The 21,588-nt window shown below is 51.7% G+C and overlaps 1 protein-coding gene across 3 annotated transcripts in view; it reads right to left on the minus strand.

The window, feature by feature from the left end:
• The window catches only part of RBPMS (RNA binding protein, mRNA processing factor), a gene marked incomplete at both ends in the record, with an annotated part of 191,409 nt that overhangs the window by 13,304 nt on the left and 156,517 nt on the right, over window positions 1–21,588 (minus strand). The window contains 3 exons of one of the 3 annotated variants that reach the window (XM_079726771.1): window positions 11–80; window positions 2,046–2,116; window positions 12,852–12,979. In XM_079726771.1, the coding sequence (XP_079582897.1) occupies window positions 11–80; window positions 2,046–2,116; window positions 12,852–12,979 (269 nt within the window). Of the gene's footprint in view, window positions 1–10; window positions 81–2,045; window positions 2,117–9,901; window positions 10,118–10,486; window positions 10,568–12,851; window positions 12,980–21,588 lie in introns of those variants that run through there. The other 2 variants (XM_079726770.1, XM_079726772.1) reach the window with 2 other exon arrangements.

A 21,588-nucleotide genomic window follows, 5' to 3' on the forward strand; every position in this document is an offset into this window, starting at 1 on the left:
AAGTACTTACATGGGATTCAGCAGAACTGACGGGACTTCCAGCCCTGAGAAGTAGCCTCGGAGGGAGGGAGCCAGCGCATCTGGAAAGACACGAGGGGAGAAGGTGTGAACCAGGGCTCCCCCCGCCCGCCCGTACGTCCACACTCCTCACAGGGCGTCCTGCTGGGCTGCTGCCCCCTTCACTGTCCCCAGGCAGCGCCCACTCATCCTTGCCCACGGGCAGCTCTCCCCCCCAGGGGCTGGAAAGCATCGGAGCCGCATCCTGAGAAATCCTCCACGGGACCAAGCTCTCACAGAGCAGACGGAGTCCAGCAGCTGCCCCGCTCCCAGCTTCCTTCTCAGCTAACAGCCACTGCTGGGCTAAAATCTGGCCCAGCAAGCCCCCTTCTCCATGCTCACTCAGCAGCACCTAGGCTGGGGGCCAGGCTGCCTCATGGCTTTCTGAGTAGCACGTGGCAACACGTATCAGCTTTGATAAGGAAGGGATGCTTCCCGACACCATCCACGCCAGTGGTCTGGCCAGGAAGCCTTTTGAGATTCTGCTCCTATTCTTTTAGAAAGGGTCCTGGCCTCTCGGCCCTGCGGGGTGTCTGGTACCCCGTACTGTCTGCTCACTCTGCTGAGCCCCACCTCCCCCGTTAGGTTTCCAAAGTGAAAGGCCAGCCCCAAACACAAATGGATGGTGATGCTCTGTGCACCAGCAGAATGTTCCCGTCCTGTAATGAGAATGTGAAAAAACAAACCAAAGGGCGAGTGCACTGTGGCTTTGACAGATGTCCATCTATTGGCACCGTCAGTTTTGACCCTAAGCCTTTGGACAGAGGCGAGAGATGCCCGTTTACCGCTGCGTCTGTTTACACCGAGGAGGGACAACCTTCCCACCAGCCTGTGAGCAACACAGGAAGCAGTGCTGGGCGTGGTGGCGGGAGAGCAAATTACAGCGAAGCGGGAGGCTGCCGGCACAGGGAGGTGGCACACTCCCAAGCATGGCAGGAGGAAGACTGCTCTTTATTTGGGTCTGGCCCAAACCGGTTCACGTGAGAACGTTTCTAGGGTGGAATGTGATGCTGGGAGGAATTTTACCCTGGCACATCAACTTCCGTAGTTTAATGAAATAAAATCTGCAGCAGAACCCCTTTTTCATATGGCATCGTATTCACATCTCCAAAGCATAAACAGATGAAGCAGCAATCTGGCTGACACACAGGTGCAGGGGGCCTAAGGCATTGATGGAGAACTTCCGCCTCATCTTACCTGACTTGTACAGGTGGGGAAATCAGCTGAGGCCTGGGTTTTCTGAATGATGTCCACCATGGTCACAGAGCCCAGTGGGCTCGGGGCTGGGTCAGAATCCAGGGCTCAGGCTCCACCAGCTCTAACTTGATTCCAAAACCTGGGCTGTCTAGGAACGGGCCCGAGGGAGCCCACGTAGTACCCCTGGCTTCTCCCCCTGGTCCACGTGCACAAGTGCGCAGAGTTCCCTTTGACCCCATGGGCCTCCTTCACAGAGTGGCTATTTCCCTCTGGCTGTCACGGCAGGGTGAGGGGCCACACTGGGGCACTCAGTCCCAGCTGGGAGTAGAGGTGTCTGGCCTCACTTACTTGGGGGGCTTCAAAGGACCAGTGTGCAGCTTCTGCCTACACGAGGACTCCATTTCGGGGAAACCGCTGGGCCGGCTGGGCCTTAGAGACCCGCCGGGGCAGCACATCGGATACGACTGGAAATCAGTTTACCAGCCAAAGTGGGCCCCCGCGATGCGAGGGGGCAGAGGTGTATTCCTTGGGGGCCACCAGCTGGTACTGAAGCTCAGTGAAGACAGAGCCAGAGTCCTTTCAACACTCATAGCGATTAAGGGGACGGGGACCAAAAACACCGCATGCAGGTAGGCGAAATACATGTCACGGGGGGAACTTAGGGGGTTAGGCAGGACAAAGGGAGAGAAAGAAAGGGGACGTGTGGAGGCAGGAGGCCGGGAAGGGAGAGGGAGGGTAGAGTACGGGGGGGGGAGGGGAGGAAGAGACTCAAAGAAAAAACTCATACCTACCCACGGCTCACGGCTTTGGGCATCTGAATCCACGTGCTCACTAAGCAAAGGGCAGACAGAGGTGGAGCTGCCTTCCCGAGACAGGTGGTAAAGGATGGGCTGGGGACTTGGAACCTAAGCACACACTGGAGGGGGCGGGTCCGTGCGCACCGGGGTTGGGGGAGCGCGGTGGTGACGGCTGGTGCTGTGCGGGGTCGGAGCGCTGAGCCCAAGGAGGCCAAGACGCGTTGGTGGTCCACGGAGGAGACACGGGACGGGGGCTGCCCGGGGAGGGGAGAGCCGCAGAGTGGCTGGCAGGAGCCTGGCTTCGATGCTGGTGAAGCCCCTCCCGCCCCTCCCGCCCGCTCCAGCCTCTCTGAGGGGCCTCTGCACGCACACACGGCCTCGCACTCTCCCCCGCTGCGGGCGTCGGGCGGGCGGATGCTGAGCCCCGGGCTCCAGGGTAAGGTGCGCTCAGCCGAGCGGAGGTGACGTTGGCCCACTGGCTGATTCTCAGGGAGGGTGTGGCGGCCACGCAGTAGACGGGCCCCGAGATCCATCCCTCTTGTGCCCCACGGCTGGACACCACCGCGCCTGCCTGTGTCGGCTCTGTGAGGCCACTTCCTCAGAAGGCAGGTGGCCGAGCCCGCACTTGTCATCAGCACTGTCCCTGGGCCCGCAGAGCACAGAGCAGCAGAGCTCACCGGGCAAAACCCGAGCTCAGGCAGCCAGCCCCGGGGAACAAGCTGTTCTGTGCTAATCACCGCTGTCTGGGAAAACACGGTTCATCCTTACACCCACTCAGGCTGCTCTTCTGCTGTGGTTTTTGGCCCCAGGTCTCTCGTGGCCACTCCTGCCCATTGCGTAGGGGCTACTTAGATGTGTCACAAACACCGGGGAGACCCATGATTCCCTGACTCCAGCTCCAGGGACAATCCAGCAGGGATGAAGTCTACGCAGCTGACCATCCTTGTAAGGCAATGGTCTGTCTGCAGAAAAATGCACGTGTGCTCGATCACACAAACACAACTGCACGCTCACAACCTTGTATGCAATTCCAGGGGCCTCCGAAATCCCTGCAAGAGCCTCTAACATCATTCCTAGGATCCAAAAGCTAACACTGACCTTTACTCTGTGCCAGAGACTGCGAAGCACCTCACAGAAACGGTGACACATAAATGAATAAGCAACACAGAAGACGCTGGGACCCCTCCCCTGGAGCTTCATAACACTGACAGCTATGACTGTCACGATTCACTATCCAGGGCCCACACTGGGACGCCACCACGACACTTCTGCAAGAACGCTCCTCTCAAATGCAGTGGCCCCGCAAGGGTAACACTGAAGTCCCCATCACCTCAGCCTCGTACCAGCTCCTGTGACTGGGGACAGACAGGAGGGCACCCAGAAAAAGAAATGACTCAGAGCAAAGATAAAGTGGAGCGCTAGAGAGAGGAGAAGGAACCCATAGAGCTAATTTCCATCGTCTTCCATGTGTAGATGAGGAAACTAAGGCCTAGAGGATTAAAATACATCAACTTCACGTCCCCAGTAGTGTTGCCAAGGACAGGAAACCCTGACTGGGCTCCAGGGTGGGAGCCCTGCCTGATGCACTGGCTCCCGTACAGCGGTTTGTGGGGAGCACAGTGTAAAGTACCGAAAGGGTAATCACCTGCATTGTACTATCCCCCGACTAGTGATGACTCCCATCATCCCGCGGGCCTTTAGAAACAGCCATGAGAAGTGCTTACCAGGCGGCTGGCTCAACTCACGGCAACTACCATTAACAGATACCCCTTGGTTTAGCAATGTTCTCTGTGGAATAAAGGGATAAGTCTAGACCAGTGGTTCGCAGAGTGTGGTCCCCTGACCACCAGCATCACCTGGGACATATATCAGAAATGCAGAAACTGCAGGGGTAGGGCCCAAGCACCTGCATTTAACAAGTCCTCCAGGAGATGACGATGCATACATATGCTCCAGTTTGAGAGACACTGCTCGTGAACAGGTTTCCAAAAGTGTGTCCAGGAGAAGTGAGACGTTCTGCAGTCAAGTACATTTGAGAGAAGAATGCACAGTCTCAGCAGATTCTAGATACACATGAGCACATTAAAGGCTCTGAGAAGTTTAAACAAACCTGTTTGACCTGATTTAATCCTGGGTTTCTCAAGTTTATCTGATAATGTAATCTTCTGAATTACACGGAAACGCTGGTCTGGAAGGCCCCCTTCCAGTGGTGACATATGGTGGATCCAGGAGGCTGAGGCATGCTGACACAGCATCCGAGTTCCCAGCCTTTAACAAAACTGATTAGGGCTGGAAGATCACCAGACCAGCTGGTACCCTGGATGTCTAATCTATCAGGAGCAGTGAAGATATTCTTACCTCTCCTAATGCAGGTGCTGTACCTGAATGCAGATTTCCCAGCACCACGGTCAGAACGAAGCTTCCTCTCCTTTTTAAGGCATGGATATTCTTAGGCCGGTTTCCACCACTGTCCCCAAGAAGGAGCCCTGAATGCCCTGCCAGGGCCTTCCCAGCACTGAGCCATTGGCCGCCAGCCACTCACACAGTTTAATTATAAGCAACTCTGCCCCAGTGACTCCCAGCTCTAAGGATCCGCTCTTACGCAGCATCACCAAATAAAGCATGTCAGGGCCCACGGAAAACTTCATTGCAGGCTGCCAGGCTGAGGAGAGGCTGCCAAGCCAGAAGCACACTCCAAGCAACTCCAAACTCACCAAATAGACTGGAGTGGTAATTGCAATACAAAAAAGATGATCCTCTTTATGGGACTCATTATAGGGTTCTTTTAAATAGCAACCCTCCCCCTTTCTAATAAAGCATTCACCCAAGCTGGAAGAACACTCTCCAGGAATTTCTCTACTTCATGAAATGAGGCCCGGGAAGATCACCCTCTAAAGGAACATCCACACCCACCGGTCCCCTGTGCCCCCTCACACTCTTTCTTAGTGGACAAGGAGGACAACCTAATACTCCTTGCCTAGGGCCATTAAACAAGTTGCCATCACCTAGACAAAATGTCAAGATTTACAGGAACCGGTTCAAAGGTTTAAGTTTGCCATCTGACCCACCCGGAGAGCTGGGGAGAAGGCCACGTCCCAGCCCAACCCCGTGACCCTGCCGGATCTCCCAGTCTGAATGGTGGGACGGTGCTGAGGTCTGAGCCCAGGCAGCGACAAGGTCTAGACCTCAAAAGCAAGGCCCTGGGCCTGTGAGTACCTCCTGCTAAGACCAATCAAGGCTGGGCTTAATGAAACATAAGCCTTCAGGGTTAATTTCCTCTCTTGGGCTTTTAGACTCTCTCCCCATCTGCCCCAAGCACAAACCAGGCTCTTGCTTCCAAGCAGGCAGGTGAAATGTGCTCAGACATCCCAGAAATTCACTCAAGACGCCATTCGGGTCGAGGGCACCCAAGCATGTAACACCCTGTGTCAGATGAAGTCCACAGCGGTTGCTTGTCATCCATATTTAATTTTGTCAGACTGTTAATTTTTAACAATGTTTGCTATCAAGGGCCATTAGCGAGCCCCAGGAGCCGAGCTCGGCGAAGCGAGAAGCCCTTCGTGGCCGAGTGGATGAGTCTTGAAGCTGGGTTGTCCCACTTTGCCATCCTGTCACCGAGTTCTGGCCTTGCCCACTGGCAGCACACATCTTGAATAAAACATGATCCCATTTGGAGCTGATTTTCCTTTTCACCCCTGTCACAACTGGTTTTCTTCACGGAGTTCACTTTCTTTTTATGGAGGCTACATTTTACGTTTCCCAAGTTTCTTCGTGGCCTTGGTTTTGTTTCCGAAGCAGTTAGAATTCACGTGCTTTCAGATGGTATCTGGGTGACTACGCCCACCAAAGGAGGCCAGGCACCCTGGGTGGACGGCCAGCTGACCCCACCTGAGCCTCCCCTCAGCTCACACCACAGCGACAGGCTGCCCTCCTGGCCCGGCGCCAGCTGCTTCTCTTCTTTACCAAAGACTAAATAAAGCCAATAAAGCCTGGACGCTTAGGTTTCTGCTGGCGGGGCACCAGTGCTGAGTCCCTGCAGCCTAACTGCTTCTTAAGCTACAAAGGTGCTCAGGAGCCTCTGGGCCACGCCTGAAGTTCTGACCTCCACCCCCAAAAAAAAGAAAAAGAAAAGAAAAAAAAATGAAAGAGCTATTTTAACAGTAATGACTACTCTATGCCAAGCGCTTTAGTCTTTCTCTCAAAAGAACCCCAGAGAACAAGTGTTCATTCTTCCTACTTATAGATGAGGAAACTGAGGCTCAAGGGAGGTTACAAACAAACAAACAAACTTGCCTAAAATCCCAAAGTTAGCAGAACGGATGGAAATTGTCATTAAAATTCGACCTGCTGGATTTTAAACACTGAGGGCCCAATTACATGCCAGGCCCTCGGCACACCCCGTTGTATGGGTGGACCGCTCAGCAGTTAAGAATCCCAAAGCGGAGGCAGGCTCACAAACAGCACTTACAGGGGAGACTCGCTGAGACTCGGGGACGGGCTCCCCCTGCTCATGAGGTCGGGGAGAACACACGCAGAGCATCTAGGGAGCGTAGCTTCACAGAGGAGCAAACGGCACACACTTAAGAAACCTGGAAAACACAGCTCACCAAATGAAGGCAATCCTGCTGCCGCCCCCCAGGCAGGAAAGCCGCCCAGTATGGGGAAGGCTGGGCCTCAGTGGCATAGAAGCAGCTCTGGCCAAAGGAACAACCTGACCCAACAACTCTGGAAGAATGGTTCTGGACTGCTTCTGAGAGGCCAGTGAGGACGGGGTCAAGGTTTGTGTCGCTGCTTTACTAAGAGGATCCTTAGTTCTTCAAATACCAGACAGCAGAGGAGGGGAGGGGAGGGATGGACGGGACGGAGAGGGTAAAAAGGGACAGAATTTGCTTGGCCAGGAGTTGGCCCCCGTGGGGGTTGGTTCAGCCACAGGACTATGACGAGAATAATCTCCCCCCGAGGCACAAAACGTAACCCCATCGCCTGGAAATGAGGCTGGGCAGAACCCTAGAGGAAGGACGGTAGGAAGAATGAGCTAGAAAGCCCAGGGACGAACAGGCCGGGTGACCAGCAGCTGGAGAGTTCAGGGGCAACAGCTCTGAGTGAAGCAACACACGAACCGCTCGGTCTCTCTGGGAATCCAGCTGTTTCCCACTCTTGATCTATTTCCTGTCAGGGACAGGTTTTCTTCCGACAGGCGTGTCCGGGCCTGGCTGTAGGGGCTTCCTCCGGGGGCCGAGTTCTCCCAGTGCTGGCACAAGCTGCAGAGACCACACACTGCTGGACGCAGGGCAGGTGCCGCCGCTCGGTGATGTCAGTGGCTCGATGCCTCCTCTCGCTCACCTATTCCTCATTCACTCCTTCCAGCCTCTGGCCTTTCATTTGGCTGCAGCCCTGAGGACCCTGCGGCCCCATGAGTGTCAAGACATGCTAGATGTCCTTAGTGTTTGAACTAGCACAGCTTCGTGGGTAGCCAGTCCTCGGCTTTCTTCTCCTTGAAGGTTCAAATGCTCCTTAAAAGGCTAACGTTTTCTAAGCCCTTACTGTGCGCCAGGCACCCTGTGAAGTGCTTTAACACGAGGGTCGATTGGCCCCACTTTAGGTTGAGGAGCTTGTTCAGTGGAGATCGCGTAAATGGCAGCGCCTGTGTCTGACCGGGTAGCCCCAGCAGAGGCCAGGCCTCGAGGGGCAGGCAGAGAAAGAGGCCCCCCTGGGGGGGAGGAGAGGGGCTGGGAGAAGAAAGGGGGGGCCCTGTGCTCGCTGGAGGCTGACGCTGGGAGCACCGTGCCCGCCCCGCCTGCCTTCAGGCTCCTATGGGAGTTAGGCCAGATGCTCCTAGGTGACCAGAAAGCCAAACAAAACAGGGAACTAGACAAGGCTGGTGCACGCAGGAGACGGAACACCAAGCAGCGGTTTCTCCCCACCCGCTGACCTTCACGGAGCTGCAGGTTTAGAGAGAAAAGTAAATGTCAGAGGATTAATAGTTTCATTTATGGCTGAAAACAATTCAAAGCCTTGGAGCTGAACAGCCTCAAAGTCAGCGCCGCGGTCCTTCGAAGCTGTGGTCTCTGTGCCGGTCGCAAGCCCCGGGCTGCAGGCAGACGATACCCGTTTGGGAAGGCCGGGCCTCCAGAACGAGGACGGCCGGGTTGAGCGTGGATGCCGCGCGGGAGGCGCACAAGCAGGGCGCGCAACTCCTGCCCCCGCCCTGCCCTCCGACGGGCCGGCCGTCTGGTGAGGGGCTCGAGCTGCCTCCCGCGGGCTCTGTTCACAGGCCCACCCCTGCAGCTCTGGCTACTGCCTTCTGAACAGGAGGGAGAAGCTGAGAAATCAAAGTCCTTCCCACACGCGCCTGGGTGGGAAGCACGGCCGCCTGCCGCCGGGGCTGTGCTCCCCCGAGTCCGCACTCACGCCCGCCCTGTTCCCTGCGCCCTCGAGACGCCACCTCTCACCGGCTCCGTACTTAAATCAGACTGAGGCCGGCTGGGACCTCCTTCTTCTTTTTCATCTCAGTATTCGCTATGGGACGCAGGGACAGAGGAGATGCCTAATGAGAGATGCTTTAAAGACAAGTTCACAAACGCAGTTCTTAGACGCTGCACAGTGAACGCCCGGCCGGGGGCCCCGCACTCAGGCCACCCATACACCACCCTAGGCTTCTCTCTCCTCCACGATCTCGCTTCCCTATCTGCCTGTGTCTTCTCCCATGGTTCATTCTGGTATTTGTTTTAGGTTTAGCCTTTAAATTTTTTCCAGCGTGTCACAAGGGACCTCCCTAGGGGCATGTCTTGCCCCGGGAAGTCCGTGGTATGATTTTAAAACCTTTTGTTTACGTGCAGGTGATGCGTGCCAGTCACAAGCTGCACAGCAGCCCTGGGAGAAGGTCTGCTGTTCCTCAGGGCCACTGAGGCCTCTGAGGAAGGAACAGGCAGTCAGGACTTGCTCTCTCGGTCCCACTTACCTGCAAAAGTTTCAGGCCCAACAGTATGATGCTGGTCAAGGGAAATAGTATTGTTCCTAGAGTGTCGTGAGGACAGTGCATTTTACTGGCTTCCTCTCAGCCCCAGCAGCAGCAGGACTAAAAGCAGAAATGAACCCAGACTTAAAAAGCTGAGATGTGTGACTATGAGGTGAGAACTGTCTGGACGTTCTCTTCGGAGCATAACTTTCCTAAAAGTCGTGAATGAAACCTTCCTCTGCTGTTCACAGTGACTCACATAATATATTTAATCAACTTCGAATACCCATGACGGTGAAAGTAAGCAGGATGATCGTTTCTTACAATGTTAACCACCTTCTTAGGAATCGGATGCTCTTAGAAATAGATGTTCTTTCATCCCTACAAGTAAAAAGGCAGTAATGAAGCTTACAGGCCGATTACGTTATCCAATAATTCTTTAAAAAATGGGATCTGATGTCACCTAAGCATCTTCAATTTAGAGATGGAGGCACACGACCACAGATGGAGGCTGGGCAGAAGTAGAAATACGATGCAACTCCTTTTCGATGACAATCTCTGTCTCTCCTGGGGCCTCCTTCTGGATCAGACAGACTGAAAACACTTCCACCCTTGTTGAAGCGAGATCTCCTGGCAGATGTGACACATGGATGCTAGAATGAGAATCTTCCAATACGCAGCTCTTGAGGGTTCAGGAGCCCAAGAAGATATATGAGCAGCAGTGAGGCCTCGGCTCTGGACCAAGTCTCCCTGGGATGCTGAGTCCTTCTCGCATATAAGGTACACTGAGTGTCATGGGCCCAGCTCTCCCAAAATCTGAGATAACATCTTAGCTCCAAAATCGCATCAGCATGAAAACAAAACGCTGCAGTCTACTTGAGATCGTTTTTTCTCTAATTAAAATTTTTATTGAAATCTCAAATGTTACCAAGAAATAGTTTTTGCAAAAGGGGGAAGAAATAGCTAACAAGCATATTCAACATGGGAGCTCCCTCTGCTGGTCTGCAGTAGGTTGATATGTTACAAACACATTCCCAGAGACAAATCTAATTTGCTGGAGAAGTGGACAAAAGACAGGTGTGTTGGGCTTTGCCTCAGGAGAGAAACACTAGAAGAAAAAAAAAATCCACGTCTCAAAACAGGGCACAACATCACTAAGAAAAGCAAAATTATTTAAAAGCTGATCTCCAAAGACATCATACGATTTCCAGAACAAAAATGGAATGAGCCACTAAAAGGACGCTCCATTTTGGTCTCCCCTCTGCGCTACCTCCAGTTAATAAAAATGCTCTCAGGCCCTTTGGGTGAAGGTTAAGTTCTGATTCCCTCGTCTCTGTCTCCAAGTCTCTTCTTACAGGCTTCTCATCTAGTTAGAGAAGAAAGATCCAAGGAGTCACTGGAGCAAGGCCTTTCCAAAATTCCATCAAAGAATTAAGTCTTTGGTGAGCCAGCAGTGAGGTGTGGAAAGAGCTGGGAGTCAGGTGACCTGGCTCTGGTCACGGCAGAGCCACTCGCGACTCTGGACAGCTCTCTCCTCTTCTCCGGTCTGCTTCCTCATCTGTAAAATGGGTCAGACCAGCTGATCGGTCAAGCCTCTCCCAGTTCATTCTAAGATTCTCACACTGGACAAAGACATTTAAATGACCATAGCTGTTCATCAGTCTTTAGGATACGGTACCCAAGCTTGCACTGGGAATGACCCCAAACAAGAAGTGGGGTTGAGCACAAGGATCTCACTGGTATCAGAAGAGAGTCCCACCACCTGTAGGACTGATGTGGCAGTACCAGGTGGATTCCTGGCTGGGAAAGCCTCAAGGTCAAGGAAGAGCTCACGGGGAAGGTGCCACCATGGGCGACACATCCCAGTAAAGCATTAATGGTTGAGTCCATGTAATCTTGGCACTGTCTCTCCTCATCCTTTCTCACAATGGCCTGGGCTTTCTGATCTCTTAAGACTTTTTACCTGCTTCTCCCACCGTATCCCCAGCATGACTTTTGATTTCATCCGTTATGTGAATGAAGCAAGGGCAAATTACCCAGACTTCACGGCCCAAAGCCACCCTTCGCAGTCCTTTTTGGCCACTGTCAACTCCTGCTTTTCTGGGACAGTGGTGAAAGGCTTTGGTGCTGATTAACCAAAGCCATGGATATTTAGAAGACTAGGCAAACTTGGCACCATTTCATGGTATTATTAACATGTGCCTCAGTTGTCAATTGATCTGTATCTAGGCAGTCCAGGAAGAGGAAGAGGTGGATCACATATCCCCAGATGGCAGGGGTGGGCCACAAACAGAGGGGACTTTTTGAGTTGCTCCACGGAAATCTAAAAAATAATCTAAGGTCACTACGAGCATTCTGGTAACTCAGCAGAAGGTATCAGCCCGTTTCCTTTCCCTTTGCCGTCCCCTGCTACCTGCCGTTGCACGGGTGACCAAGCACTGACGCAGACAGAGGTGGAAAAAGCAACAGGGAAGGAAAAGCAGAAAGCACAGCGAATCCAGAAACTGGGTCGTCAGTCTCGGAAGAACCCCCGTTACTTTGTTTTCGGTGTCAAATACTCTCACCACCACCACCGTTTCCCTCACTACTTGTACTACTTTCTACCCCCTTCTTCCAACACAAAGGGTGACCACTTCCGAGGCCCAGGCACCAAGGCCTCCTCTTTGTAGTTTGCCTGCACGGTCCCTGGGAAGCTGGGTCGTCCATGCACATACGAAGCATCAACAACTCAGCTGAGAGAGAATGGAAGGAGGTCCAGCTAAGAACACTCCCGACCCCATGGCCTGCCTGGGAGACCCTCGTTGGGGCCTCTTGTAGGTGTCTTTCACAACACAGTAAGTTGTGTACAACCTAAGACTTTTAACTCAGAAGGGTTTTCTGGGAGGCTGTTCATGTCATCCAGCCTGGTACACAAACACTAAGCAAAACAAACAAAAACCCCACCTGTTCAGGCTGGTAATTTTTTTAAAAACAGGCTTTCCTGCTTTTAGAGGAGTTACACATGCAGTAAGACAAAGGAAAGCTATATTCTTTCTATCTTATTTGTTATTATTGATCATCACGCTGAATCCTAACCTTGATGACTACTACTTGTACTAAAAGCAAAGCTAAGAGAAACATCGTTTCCAAGGGAAGAGAAAGGGTTGGTACGTAGACAGTAATCTTTGTGAAGAAACAGCAGAGTTTGATTATAAAGCTCAGGCTATTTTTAACTAAGAAAGAAAGCTGGTCAGAAGAGATACCTCTACCTTGACCTATAATTACATTTAAGACACTATATTGTACCTCCTTTTCTACAGGGTCTCTTAAAAATGGAAAAAAGGAACCCTTAATCCCTTCTTTAACATGTGTATGATAGCACATAACCTTCCTCCTGGAAGCTCCCAGCTTGCTCCTTCGTCCCTAGAGCTCCCAGAACACAAGAGAAGAGATCTGAGCACACAGGAGCACACGCAGACAGGTAGCTCTTGTAACAAGCGCACGCCTTCCTCTGCAGCCCTTCCCCCCACGGCAAGGCACACACATCTCTGCTCTCGTGACACCCTCTAGCTGGCTGGGGAGGCAACCTGGGCCCAGTCTCTCGTGTGTGATATGAGGGTGAGATCATTAAGGAAGAGAGAGGTGTTGTTTGGGGCAAACATCAGGCAGTGGGTGATATGACTGCTGTCAGACGGTCCTCGGAAGTCCTGGAGGAGTGTCAGCTTGATTCAGAGGGGATCAGTAATCTCCTGAAGGCGGATCTGTTAGCTGGATAGGGGTTAGTGGTATGGTGTGTGCCCTGGGGAACCAGGTTCGAAAGGGCTGCTGGTGGAGTGCAGTCGTGGCCGATGGGTATGAATTACCTGGGCATGCAGTGAGGCGGGGTAGGTGAAAGCAGGAGGCAGGGCAGGCGCTAGCTCCGCTGGGTACAGAGGGTACGGGGCCCACACCTCAGGGCTACTGGGGTAAAGTGCAGGCACTGTGAGCTCATCTGCAAGAAAAGAATAAGGGAAGAGTTAGTGGGTACCAAACAGCTGGCTTCAAATCAGAAACAAAACACCCAGTGTAGCCCCGAGCCCCAATCAACGTCAGAAGTCAAGTCGCTCTCATTCTTTCAATAACCTGTTGGCTTCGGTCCCCCAAGACACTGAGCAGGAGAATGGTAAATACAAAATGGACAAAAAAAAAAAAAAAAAAAAAAAAGCAAGAAATCTGCTTCCTGTCTGGCCTGCTGAGATCTCAGGCCCGGGCTCCACCCTGGACACTCTGATGTCTTTCCAACTGTAGCTCGGGGGAACCCACGAACAGTGGGGACTTCCTGCACCAAACAGCAAGTGGGGTTCTCCGAGGAAAAGAAGGAAGAAAGAGAACTGGTAGGCGATCTCCCATGAAGACTCACTGCAGAGCCTTTGGGAGAACAGTGGCAGGACGGCGACAGACCAGAAGGACTGGAGGACTTTCCTGTGAATCAGCATAATTACTATTGACAAGTATCAGGATCATGAAGCATTTTCTGTTTAGAAGCACAAGGCCAGACACTGTGCCTATAGGGCATTTAAGGTGTTAAAAGTTCAGAGAATGGAAGTGCAGAGCCTGGGGTATGCTGATCAAAGTTAAGCTCCACAAAGATCCAAATAAGGACGTTCACAATTGCTGTTTACGCGGATTTTATTTTCTAGGGGAAAAAAGATGAGTCATGTTGCCAACTGACTGGTCTAAATGGTCCTCGTGGACCTCCGATTCCACTCGGGTCAAGCTGCAGTTTGCCAGGTTGAAGGGTAAGTGCCGGGCCTCAGAATGGATCAAGAAGCAACCCATTAAAGTAACAGCAAACACACAAGGGAGCGTCTCGGCAAAGGCAAAAATAACCTCAGTCAATAGTTCTGAATCTGGAACCTGTGAAGCAGCCATCTCAATACGTGCTTTTATCACCTGTCAAAGTCTGACATCAAGTAGGCCCGGCATGCTCCCCAGGGCCACCGAGGAAGTCAGGAAAAGGTGACCCAGTAAAGCCATCAGTGCCTGTGCCATTCAGGACGTCCCAAAAGTGTACAATGCACGTGGCCCAAGGTCAAGAGAGTCCCTTCACTCCCTCCCACCATCTAAAGTCAGCACAGGGGGCTTCCCTGGTGGCGCAGTGGTTGAGAGTCCGCCTGCCGGTGCAGGGGACGCGGGTTCGTGCCCCGGTCCGGGAAGATCCCACATGCCGCGGAGCGGCTGGGCCCGTGAGCCATGGCCGCTGAGCCTGCGCGTCCGGAGCCTGTGCTCCGCAGTGGGACAGGCCCGCGTACCGCAAAAAAAATAAATATATAAATGAACTCAGCACGGGCCTGCATTCTAGGTCTCCCCCATCTCCTCCAATTCTGACCCCGGGCAGGGGTTTCAGTGTGGGGAGGGGGTTAGACACACAAAACCGCTTTGATGACTGTGACGTGGGGACTGCTCTACAGAACCAGCGGAAGGCAGCTGAGGCCGTGTGCACGCCTGCGCCAGCGGGCAAGGTGTGCGCACGGCTCCTGTCGCCAGCCCGCGTGCAAGAGCTTCCAACAGGCTGAGAGACGGTCCAGAGCTGACCGATGAGGACGCGTCAGGGGGCGGCCGGGGATGCCCACAAGGTGGGGTTATACATGTGGCCGCCCCGACTCCCTCTCTCAACAAGGCAGTTGAAACGACCTCCTCAAGACACGGTGATGGGAACACAGATGGCCTGTGTATCTAGGCTGGGAAGCCTAGGCCAGGAGAGCAGACTAATAGTAATTATCTGGAGAGGGAAATACTAGTATCATAGCCCTCTTTAAAATGATCAGGTCTACACCACCTACTTCCAGTTCTAGGGTGTGTAGGTGTCTGCAGTTTCTGTAAGGAAATTCCTTACAGAGGGGTTAAGAGAACGCTTCACAGACCCCAGTGTTTCCTGTCGTGATGAGACCACATCATGTCCATTAGAGCAACAACTCTTGGGAGAGCCCAGCTCGTGGAAACCAACTACCGCCAGAACCAATGCCTCAGATTTCATTTTAAACAAACAACCATTCTCAGGAATGGCAAGCTATTACTGTTGCTGTTATTGTTATTTCAGCTACCATGCTATTTTAAGACACTGAGTCTTTTTTTTTTTTTTTTTTTTAAAGCAAGAGTCTCAAGACCTAGCACACACTAATTTCTTAGCCCACGCTTGTCCAGCCCCACTGTGACAGCAGAAGACTATCAACAGCATCAGAGGGGCTGTGCTTGGCCTGCAGCCTGACTGGCTAAAGGTGAGGCTGGCTGCAGGCCACCCTGGGGCTTCCTTTAGAAAGGTTTTAAAATGTGTGTCTTTTAAGATATCTGATCCTAAAGAGATAGAGTCTGGGTTTCAATCTAAGCCTGATGGAATTTATGATTTCCATACATTTCCACATTTTATCCGAAAGCATGACTTCACACTGGGCCTATACAGATGCTTGGAGACAACTCACTGATTGATATTTGCATAAAACCTAGCCCAGCTGAATGGGGGGCCTGCTTCCAAATCCTCCAAACCCAAACCTGCAGAGTAATAGTATATAGTCAGGTAGTGAAGCAGAGGTCTAAAAGAGACGAGGGGAAACGCACACGGGATAAATCCCTTCTTCCATCTCCTCTCAGGATGGAATCTGGAGTTACGGTCCGGAGGAGGATGCGCTCAAAATATGTCAGTGGTGATGCTCTGTGTTGCTGAGAACTGGGAGGGGACGGCAGGGAGGGGTTACCGACCACACATTCTGCGGGCAGGAGCCAGGTCTTACTCAAGTCTGCACCCCTGGGCCTGCTCTGGCCCTGGCATTTAGCCTGCAGTAATGCTTGTTGTACTGAATAGTCGCCGACAGAAAATTCTACAAGTTGTTTAAAGATACACCACTGTTTTCTTTGTTAAAGGAACTGAGGGAATATCCATAGGAACTAGATCTAAGATTTCTCAATCCTTGCAGTATTTGTCATATCCACCAAAAAAAAAAAAAAAAATGGAGCAAAGGCAGGCTCAAACAAGAGCAAGTGTTTTTGAGCAAGAATCTTCAAAGTGAAAAATAAAAGCGATGGAACTTTTCTTCAAACGTGTTTCCCAGAAACTCCTGTTTACTAAAAGTGCAGCGGTTTGTGTTGACTTGCTGGTGGTCGTGGGGATGGCTGGAGGACCTCCACCCCTGTTGAGTCCCCAAAAAGTACACCAGGGTTGGGGCTTCCCTGGTGGCGCAGTGGTTGAGAGTCTGCCTGCCGATGCAGGGGACGCGGGTTCGTGCCCCGGTCCAGGAAGATCCCACATGCCGCGGAGCGGCTGGGCCCGTGAGCCATGGCCGCTGAGCCTGCGCGTCCGGAGCCTGTGCTCCACAACAGGAGAGGCCACAGCAGTGAGAGGCCCGCGTACCGCAAAAAAAAAAAAAAAAAAAAAAAAAAAAAAAAAAAAAAAAGTACACCAGGGTTCCGGAGAAAACAGCTTGAAAACAGCTCCTAAAGCTGCTCTCACCCAGGGACCGGTTTTTAAAGTAAGCTCCTCTTCAAAATCTCGAAGTCTGTCCTGTAGGTCCTGGAAACCCAGCTGAGAGAGGACGGGCAGGTGGGCAATGAGTAGCCAGAGCGGGGTGGGGAAGAAAGAAGGAACAAGGCAACACCTGGGAGGGAACGAAATAGGCTCTCTTGACCAACTTCAGTGGCCAAGGTACCCTGAGCTCCTGGAGGGCCCAGCGGGAACTTGAGAGAGCTTTAATGGCCTTGCAAACTGAGGTGTTGATAAATCTGACCCAAGCAATACAGCAGGTAAAATAACAGGAAGAAAGGTAAACAACCCAGGTGGAGCTATTCACTCCCTCCCCCAGGTTCCCAAGCCATAGCTTCCCATCAGCACTGCAGCACCCACACGTGCTCCCTGGACCAGCAGAGTCAGCAGCGGCTGGGGGCCGGGGGGAAATGCAAATTCTCGGCTCACCCCAGACCTACTCAACCAGAAATTCTGCCCTCCAGGTGATTCCGATGCATGCCTAAGTCTGAGAACCACTGTTATCTTCCTACTTGTCTTTCCTATTCTATTATTAGCTGCTTGAGTAAAGTGTTAGTAAAGTTTTGCTTTCAAAGTGCTCAGTATAGTACCTGTTACATAGTATCTGTTGAATAAATGAATGAAACACTCCGGGAGAGAAAATGCAAATGACGGCGATAATCCTGGACTTGTTTTGTGAGTGAAACTGGAGGGTCAAAGCAGACCCAGCCTGACATCCCTTGCTTGGCTCAGGGCCACCCACGAGTGACAGAACCGCACAGGCACAGCAGAGGCAGCCGGCCCCGGTCAGGATCACACCGGTGGGAAAGCAGCCCTCACGGACGCCTGCATTTCACCCCGAGGCTGCAGACTCCCCGAAATGGCACACACTCTCCTTTGATGGAAGAGGGTAGTGAGCTGCATAAGCTTTTTGCATCTGTACGCTGTTTTTTGTTGCTAATGTGGTCTTGAGAAAATTACAGCAGCTAGAGACAGGTTTTCCACAGCACAAGCCTTTTGTACGACTCCCCAGTGGAAGGAGAGGCACCAGCACCGCTCAGGTGGGCTTCACCTTCTGGAGTCACTGCGCAGCCTGCTCTGACTTAATAGGACGGGAAGGCTGAAAAAAGAAGAGAAAGTTTGCCGCCCTAGGCCCATTGGGATGAACTGGAGTCAGGGAGGGGGTTAAGGTCCCCTAACAAAAGAGGCTCTTGACCACCCAGAGTGAGCCAGGCCCCAGCGAGCAGAAAGAGATCAGAAGGCCAGGGCTTTTGTCTGGGCCTAATCTGACCCTCCTGAGAGGCTGGGTCAATCCCTTTCCCTTGGCGCCAGATCTGGCTACATGCTTTTCTCCTTTTGCACCTCTGAGGGTAATGTTGTTGAGGGCTCACAATATACATCTGAATAGGCCTTTTTCTTAGCATAAGAGTATGCAACCAGGAGAGTTCAAACTGAATTCTAACCAACAAAGACTAGAAACTTCCCCAATTCCAACCTCCAATCCCTTTGAAAAGAAAGAATTGCAAAGTCTGATGGATGTTTAAACCAAAAGAGCTCATGAAGCTCACCTAGTCTGGCTTTTCATCTGGATGAGGAAACAAAGATGCAGACAGGCGGGGCTTCCAGTCTAAGGTCACATTGAAACGGATAAAGATGAATGACTCTTTGAAACCACTGAGATAAAGAGGAACAAGGAGAATCTTTAATGGACGTAACCTTAGGATAGCTGCGAACACAAGGTCCAAGAACTTTTAAGTCAGTATTTACTTTGTCTCTTGGATATTTCTATTTGGCAATATTCCACAGCGATCTCACACTCAACATGTCCGAAATGAAACACTCCCTCCAACGGCCTGTCTTCCTTGGTTCCAGATTTCAGTACAAGATGCTGTTTAGTTGCCCAAGCCAGGGTGACCTGGAAGTCATCCCACCTTCCCTCACACTGTCTTTCCCCAAGGTCCTATTGAATCTATCCTATCATCACTTTGATCCTAACTCCCATCACTGGATGACCGAAAAGGTCCTCCTGGCCGCCACACTGCACCTGGGTCAACTTTTAAAATACACAATTTAGGGCTTCCCTGGTGGCGCAGTCATTGAGAGTCCGCCTGCCGATGTAGGGGACACGGGTTCGTGCCCCGGTCCGGGAAGATCCCGCATGCCGCGGAGAGGCTGGGCCCGTGAGCCATGGCCGCTGAGCCTGCGGGTCCGGAGCCTGTGCTCCGCAATGGGAGAGGCCTCAGCAGTGAGAGGCCCGCATACCGCAAAAAACAAAAAAATAAAAATACACAATTTAGTAATGTCACTCTCCTGCTTAAATCACCTTTCTCTGATTTCTCTTTGCTCTCTGGACAGGATGTGACCGCGGCCTAGAAGACCCCGCATGACCTTGCCATCACCGCCCACCTCTCCAGCCCGGCTCTCACCTGGTTTTCCCTCCCAGTCTACGATCCATCAGCCATTGTCCTGGCTTGACCATACATGGTTCCCTTCCCACTTCTAGGTCTAGTACACTTTTTCCCTCTGCTGGGAGTGTTCTTTCCTTTCACCTGGCTTAACTCTTATTCATTCTTCAAAGGATTCCACTTAGATGTCACTTCCCTGGGGGTGGAGGGGAGGTGATGCTGGCCTTCTTGGGAGCAAACAGTACCCTCCGTGTTCTGCTGCGTTCTGCACCTCCCGTCACCGTCGTTACTTCCAGAGCTCTAAGTGCTCACTCTTTGCTTACCCTGGTGCCTACCACCAGAAAGTAACAAGAAGTCAACCATTTGCTCATACTTGATAAAATGAATGGAGAAAAAAAATACCTTGCCCTTAAGGAGGAAATGAACAAATTCTATGTTAACTCAGTTCCGTGTGGGAGAGAAATAGGTACTGAAAGAGGATGAATGTGAGACCATGCCAATGCTACTTTTTTTTTTTTTTTTGCGGTACGCGGGCCTCTCACCGTTGTGGCCTCTCCCGTTGCGGAGCACAGGCTCCGGACGTGCAGGCTCAGCAGCCATGTCTCACGGGCCCAGCCGCTCCGTGGCATGTGGGATCTTCCCGGACCGGGGCACGAACCCGTGTCCCCTGCATCGGCAGGCGGACTCTCAACCACTGTGCCACCAGAGAGGCCCCTCAATCCTGTTTTAATAACGCCTATTTTCATACTTTTTATACACAGCTGCTGAGAGCTTGTACGTCATTATTCCAGATCCTCATTAAAAGCTCTGGAGAAAGGGGCAGGAATGGGTGTCTCATTTTAATGATGAGAAAAGATCTATCCAAGGTCTCATAGCTAACTCATAGTGTCTGAACTGGGATTAGAATCCAGGTCTCATGTCTCATGGTTCAGGCTCCCTGTCACATACCATCCTGTCCTCCCTGACATGAGGATGTCCCCGCTACTGGTGGTGGGGACAGGCCCCTGGAGAGCAGGTGGTCTTCATCTCTAGCTTTTAGCATACTCAGTTTACTAGAACAAACTCAGGGACAGAGTCCTCCAGGAGAGCTTGCCTGAGAGATGAAGAATTTGGCCAGAAAAAACAGCAGCCATGACACAGAAGACTCAAGATTGATGAAAAATTCCAAAGAAAAATAAATCAAGGATTCTGTTAAGCAATCAACTCCTACTCACATACCTCTGCAAGTAGTTGATCCAAACTTCGTTAAGTAAACCCTTGAAAAACCAGCCTTAAGAGTCCCACTCTTTGAAGGACTATCCCATTAGGACATGCTCTTCTGGTGTGAGGGCTAAGAATATAGCCCACTCCCCGTTTCTGTGCCAGAGCAAAGTGCACACAGCTCCTGCAGAGGTTTGAACAGTGTCCCCCCTAAAATTCACATCTGCCCAGAACCTCAGAATGTAACTTTCTGAAAACAGAAATTTTGGAAATGTAATTATTTAAGGATCTCAAGATGAAATCATCCTAGATTGGGGGGTCGGGTAAATCCAATGACTGATGTCCCTATAAGAAGATGAGAGGAGAATTCTCTGGTGGTCCAGTGGTTAGGACTCTGCACTTTTACTGCCAAGGGCCCGGGTTCGATCCTTGGTCGGGGAACTAAGATCCCACAAGCCACGCAACAGGGGAAGAAGAGGAGAGGACATAGGGAAGAAGGTGAGGTGAAGATGGAGACAGAGGTTGGAGTGATACATCCACAAGCCAAGGAACGCCAAGGACTGCCGGCACCACCAGAGCTTAGGAGAGAGGCATGGGACGGTTTCTGTCTCAGAGCCTCTATAAGGAACCAACGCTGCGGATGCCTTGGTTTCAGACTCATGTCCTCCCAAACTGTGAGAGAATACATTTCTGTTGTTTTCAACCACCCAAATGCTGCGAATTTGTTGTCAAAGCCCTAGAAAGCTTTCGGTTCCCACAAAAGGTCACATACTTCATTAGCTCTCCAAGAAGGTAAGTGTAGGGGGAAGAATCAAAAGATTTGGTGAACGCAGAGAATGGACTTGGGAGGGGGAAGGGTAAGCTGGGACGAAGTGAGAGAGTGGCATGGACGTATATACACTACCAAACATAAAATAGATAGCTAGTGGGAAGCAGCCGCATAGCACAGGGAGATCAGCTCGGTGGTTTGTGACCACCTAGAGGGGTGGGATAGGGAGGGTGGGAGACACAAGAGGGAGGGGACATGGGGATGTATGTATATGTATAGTGGATTCACTTTGTTATAAAGCAGAAACTAACACGCCATTGTAAAGCAATTATACTCCAATAAAGATGTTTTTAAAAAGATTCGGTGAAAATCTCAAAGGATGTGTTCAGGACCACTCGGCACAAATCACGACTGTAGTTTTTGTGTCCTGCACCGGGAACCAACCGTACTAAGTGCGGGAGACACCAGGAGGAATCAAGTCTGTGTTCAGTCCTCTTCCACGCTACCTGTTCTTTAATCCCATCCTTGGCCACTTTCTTTGCTTCAATTACTAATTCTGTTTAGGATAATTCATAAATCTACAGCTTTGATTTCCACTCCAACGCAGACATCCTAAATACATCCAAGTCAATGCATACAAAAATGCACTCACGGACTTCCCTGGTGGCGCAGTGGTTGAGAGTCCGCCTGCCTATGCAGGGGACACGGGTTCGTGCCCCGGTCCGGGAGGATCC

Source organism: Hyperoodon ampullatus (assembly GCF_949752795.1).
Source record: "Hyperoodon ampullatus genome assembly, chromosome: 20".
Classification (NCBI taxonomy): Eukaryota; Metazoa; Chordata; class Mammalia; order Artiodactyla; family Ziphiidae; genus Hyperoodon; species Hyperoodon ampullatus.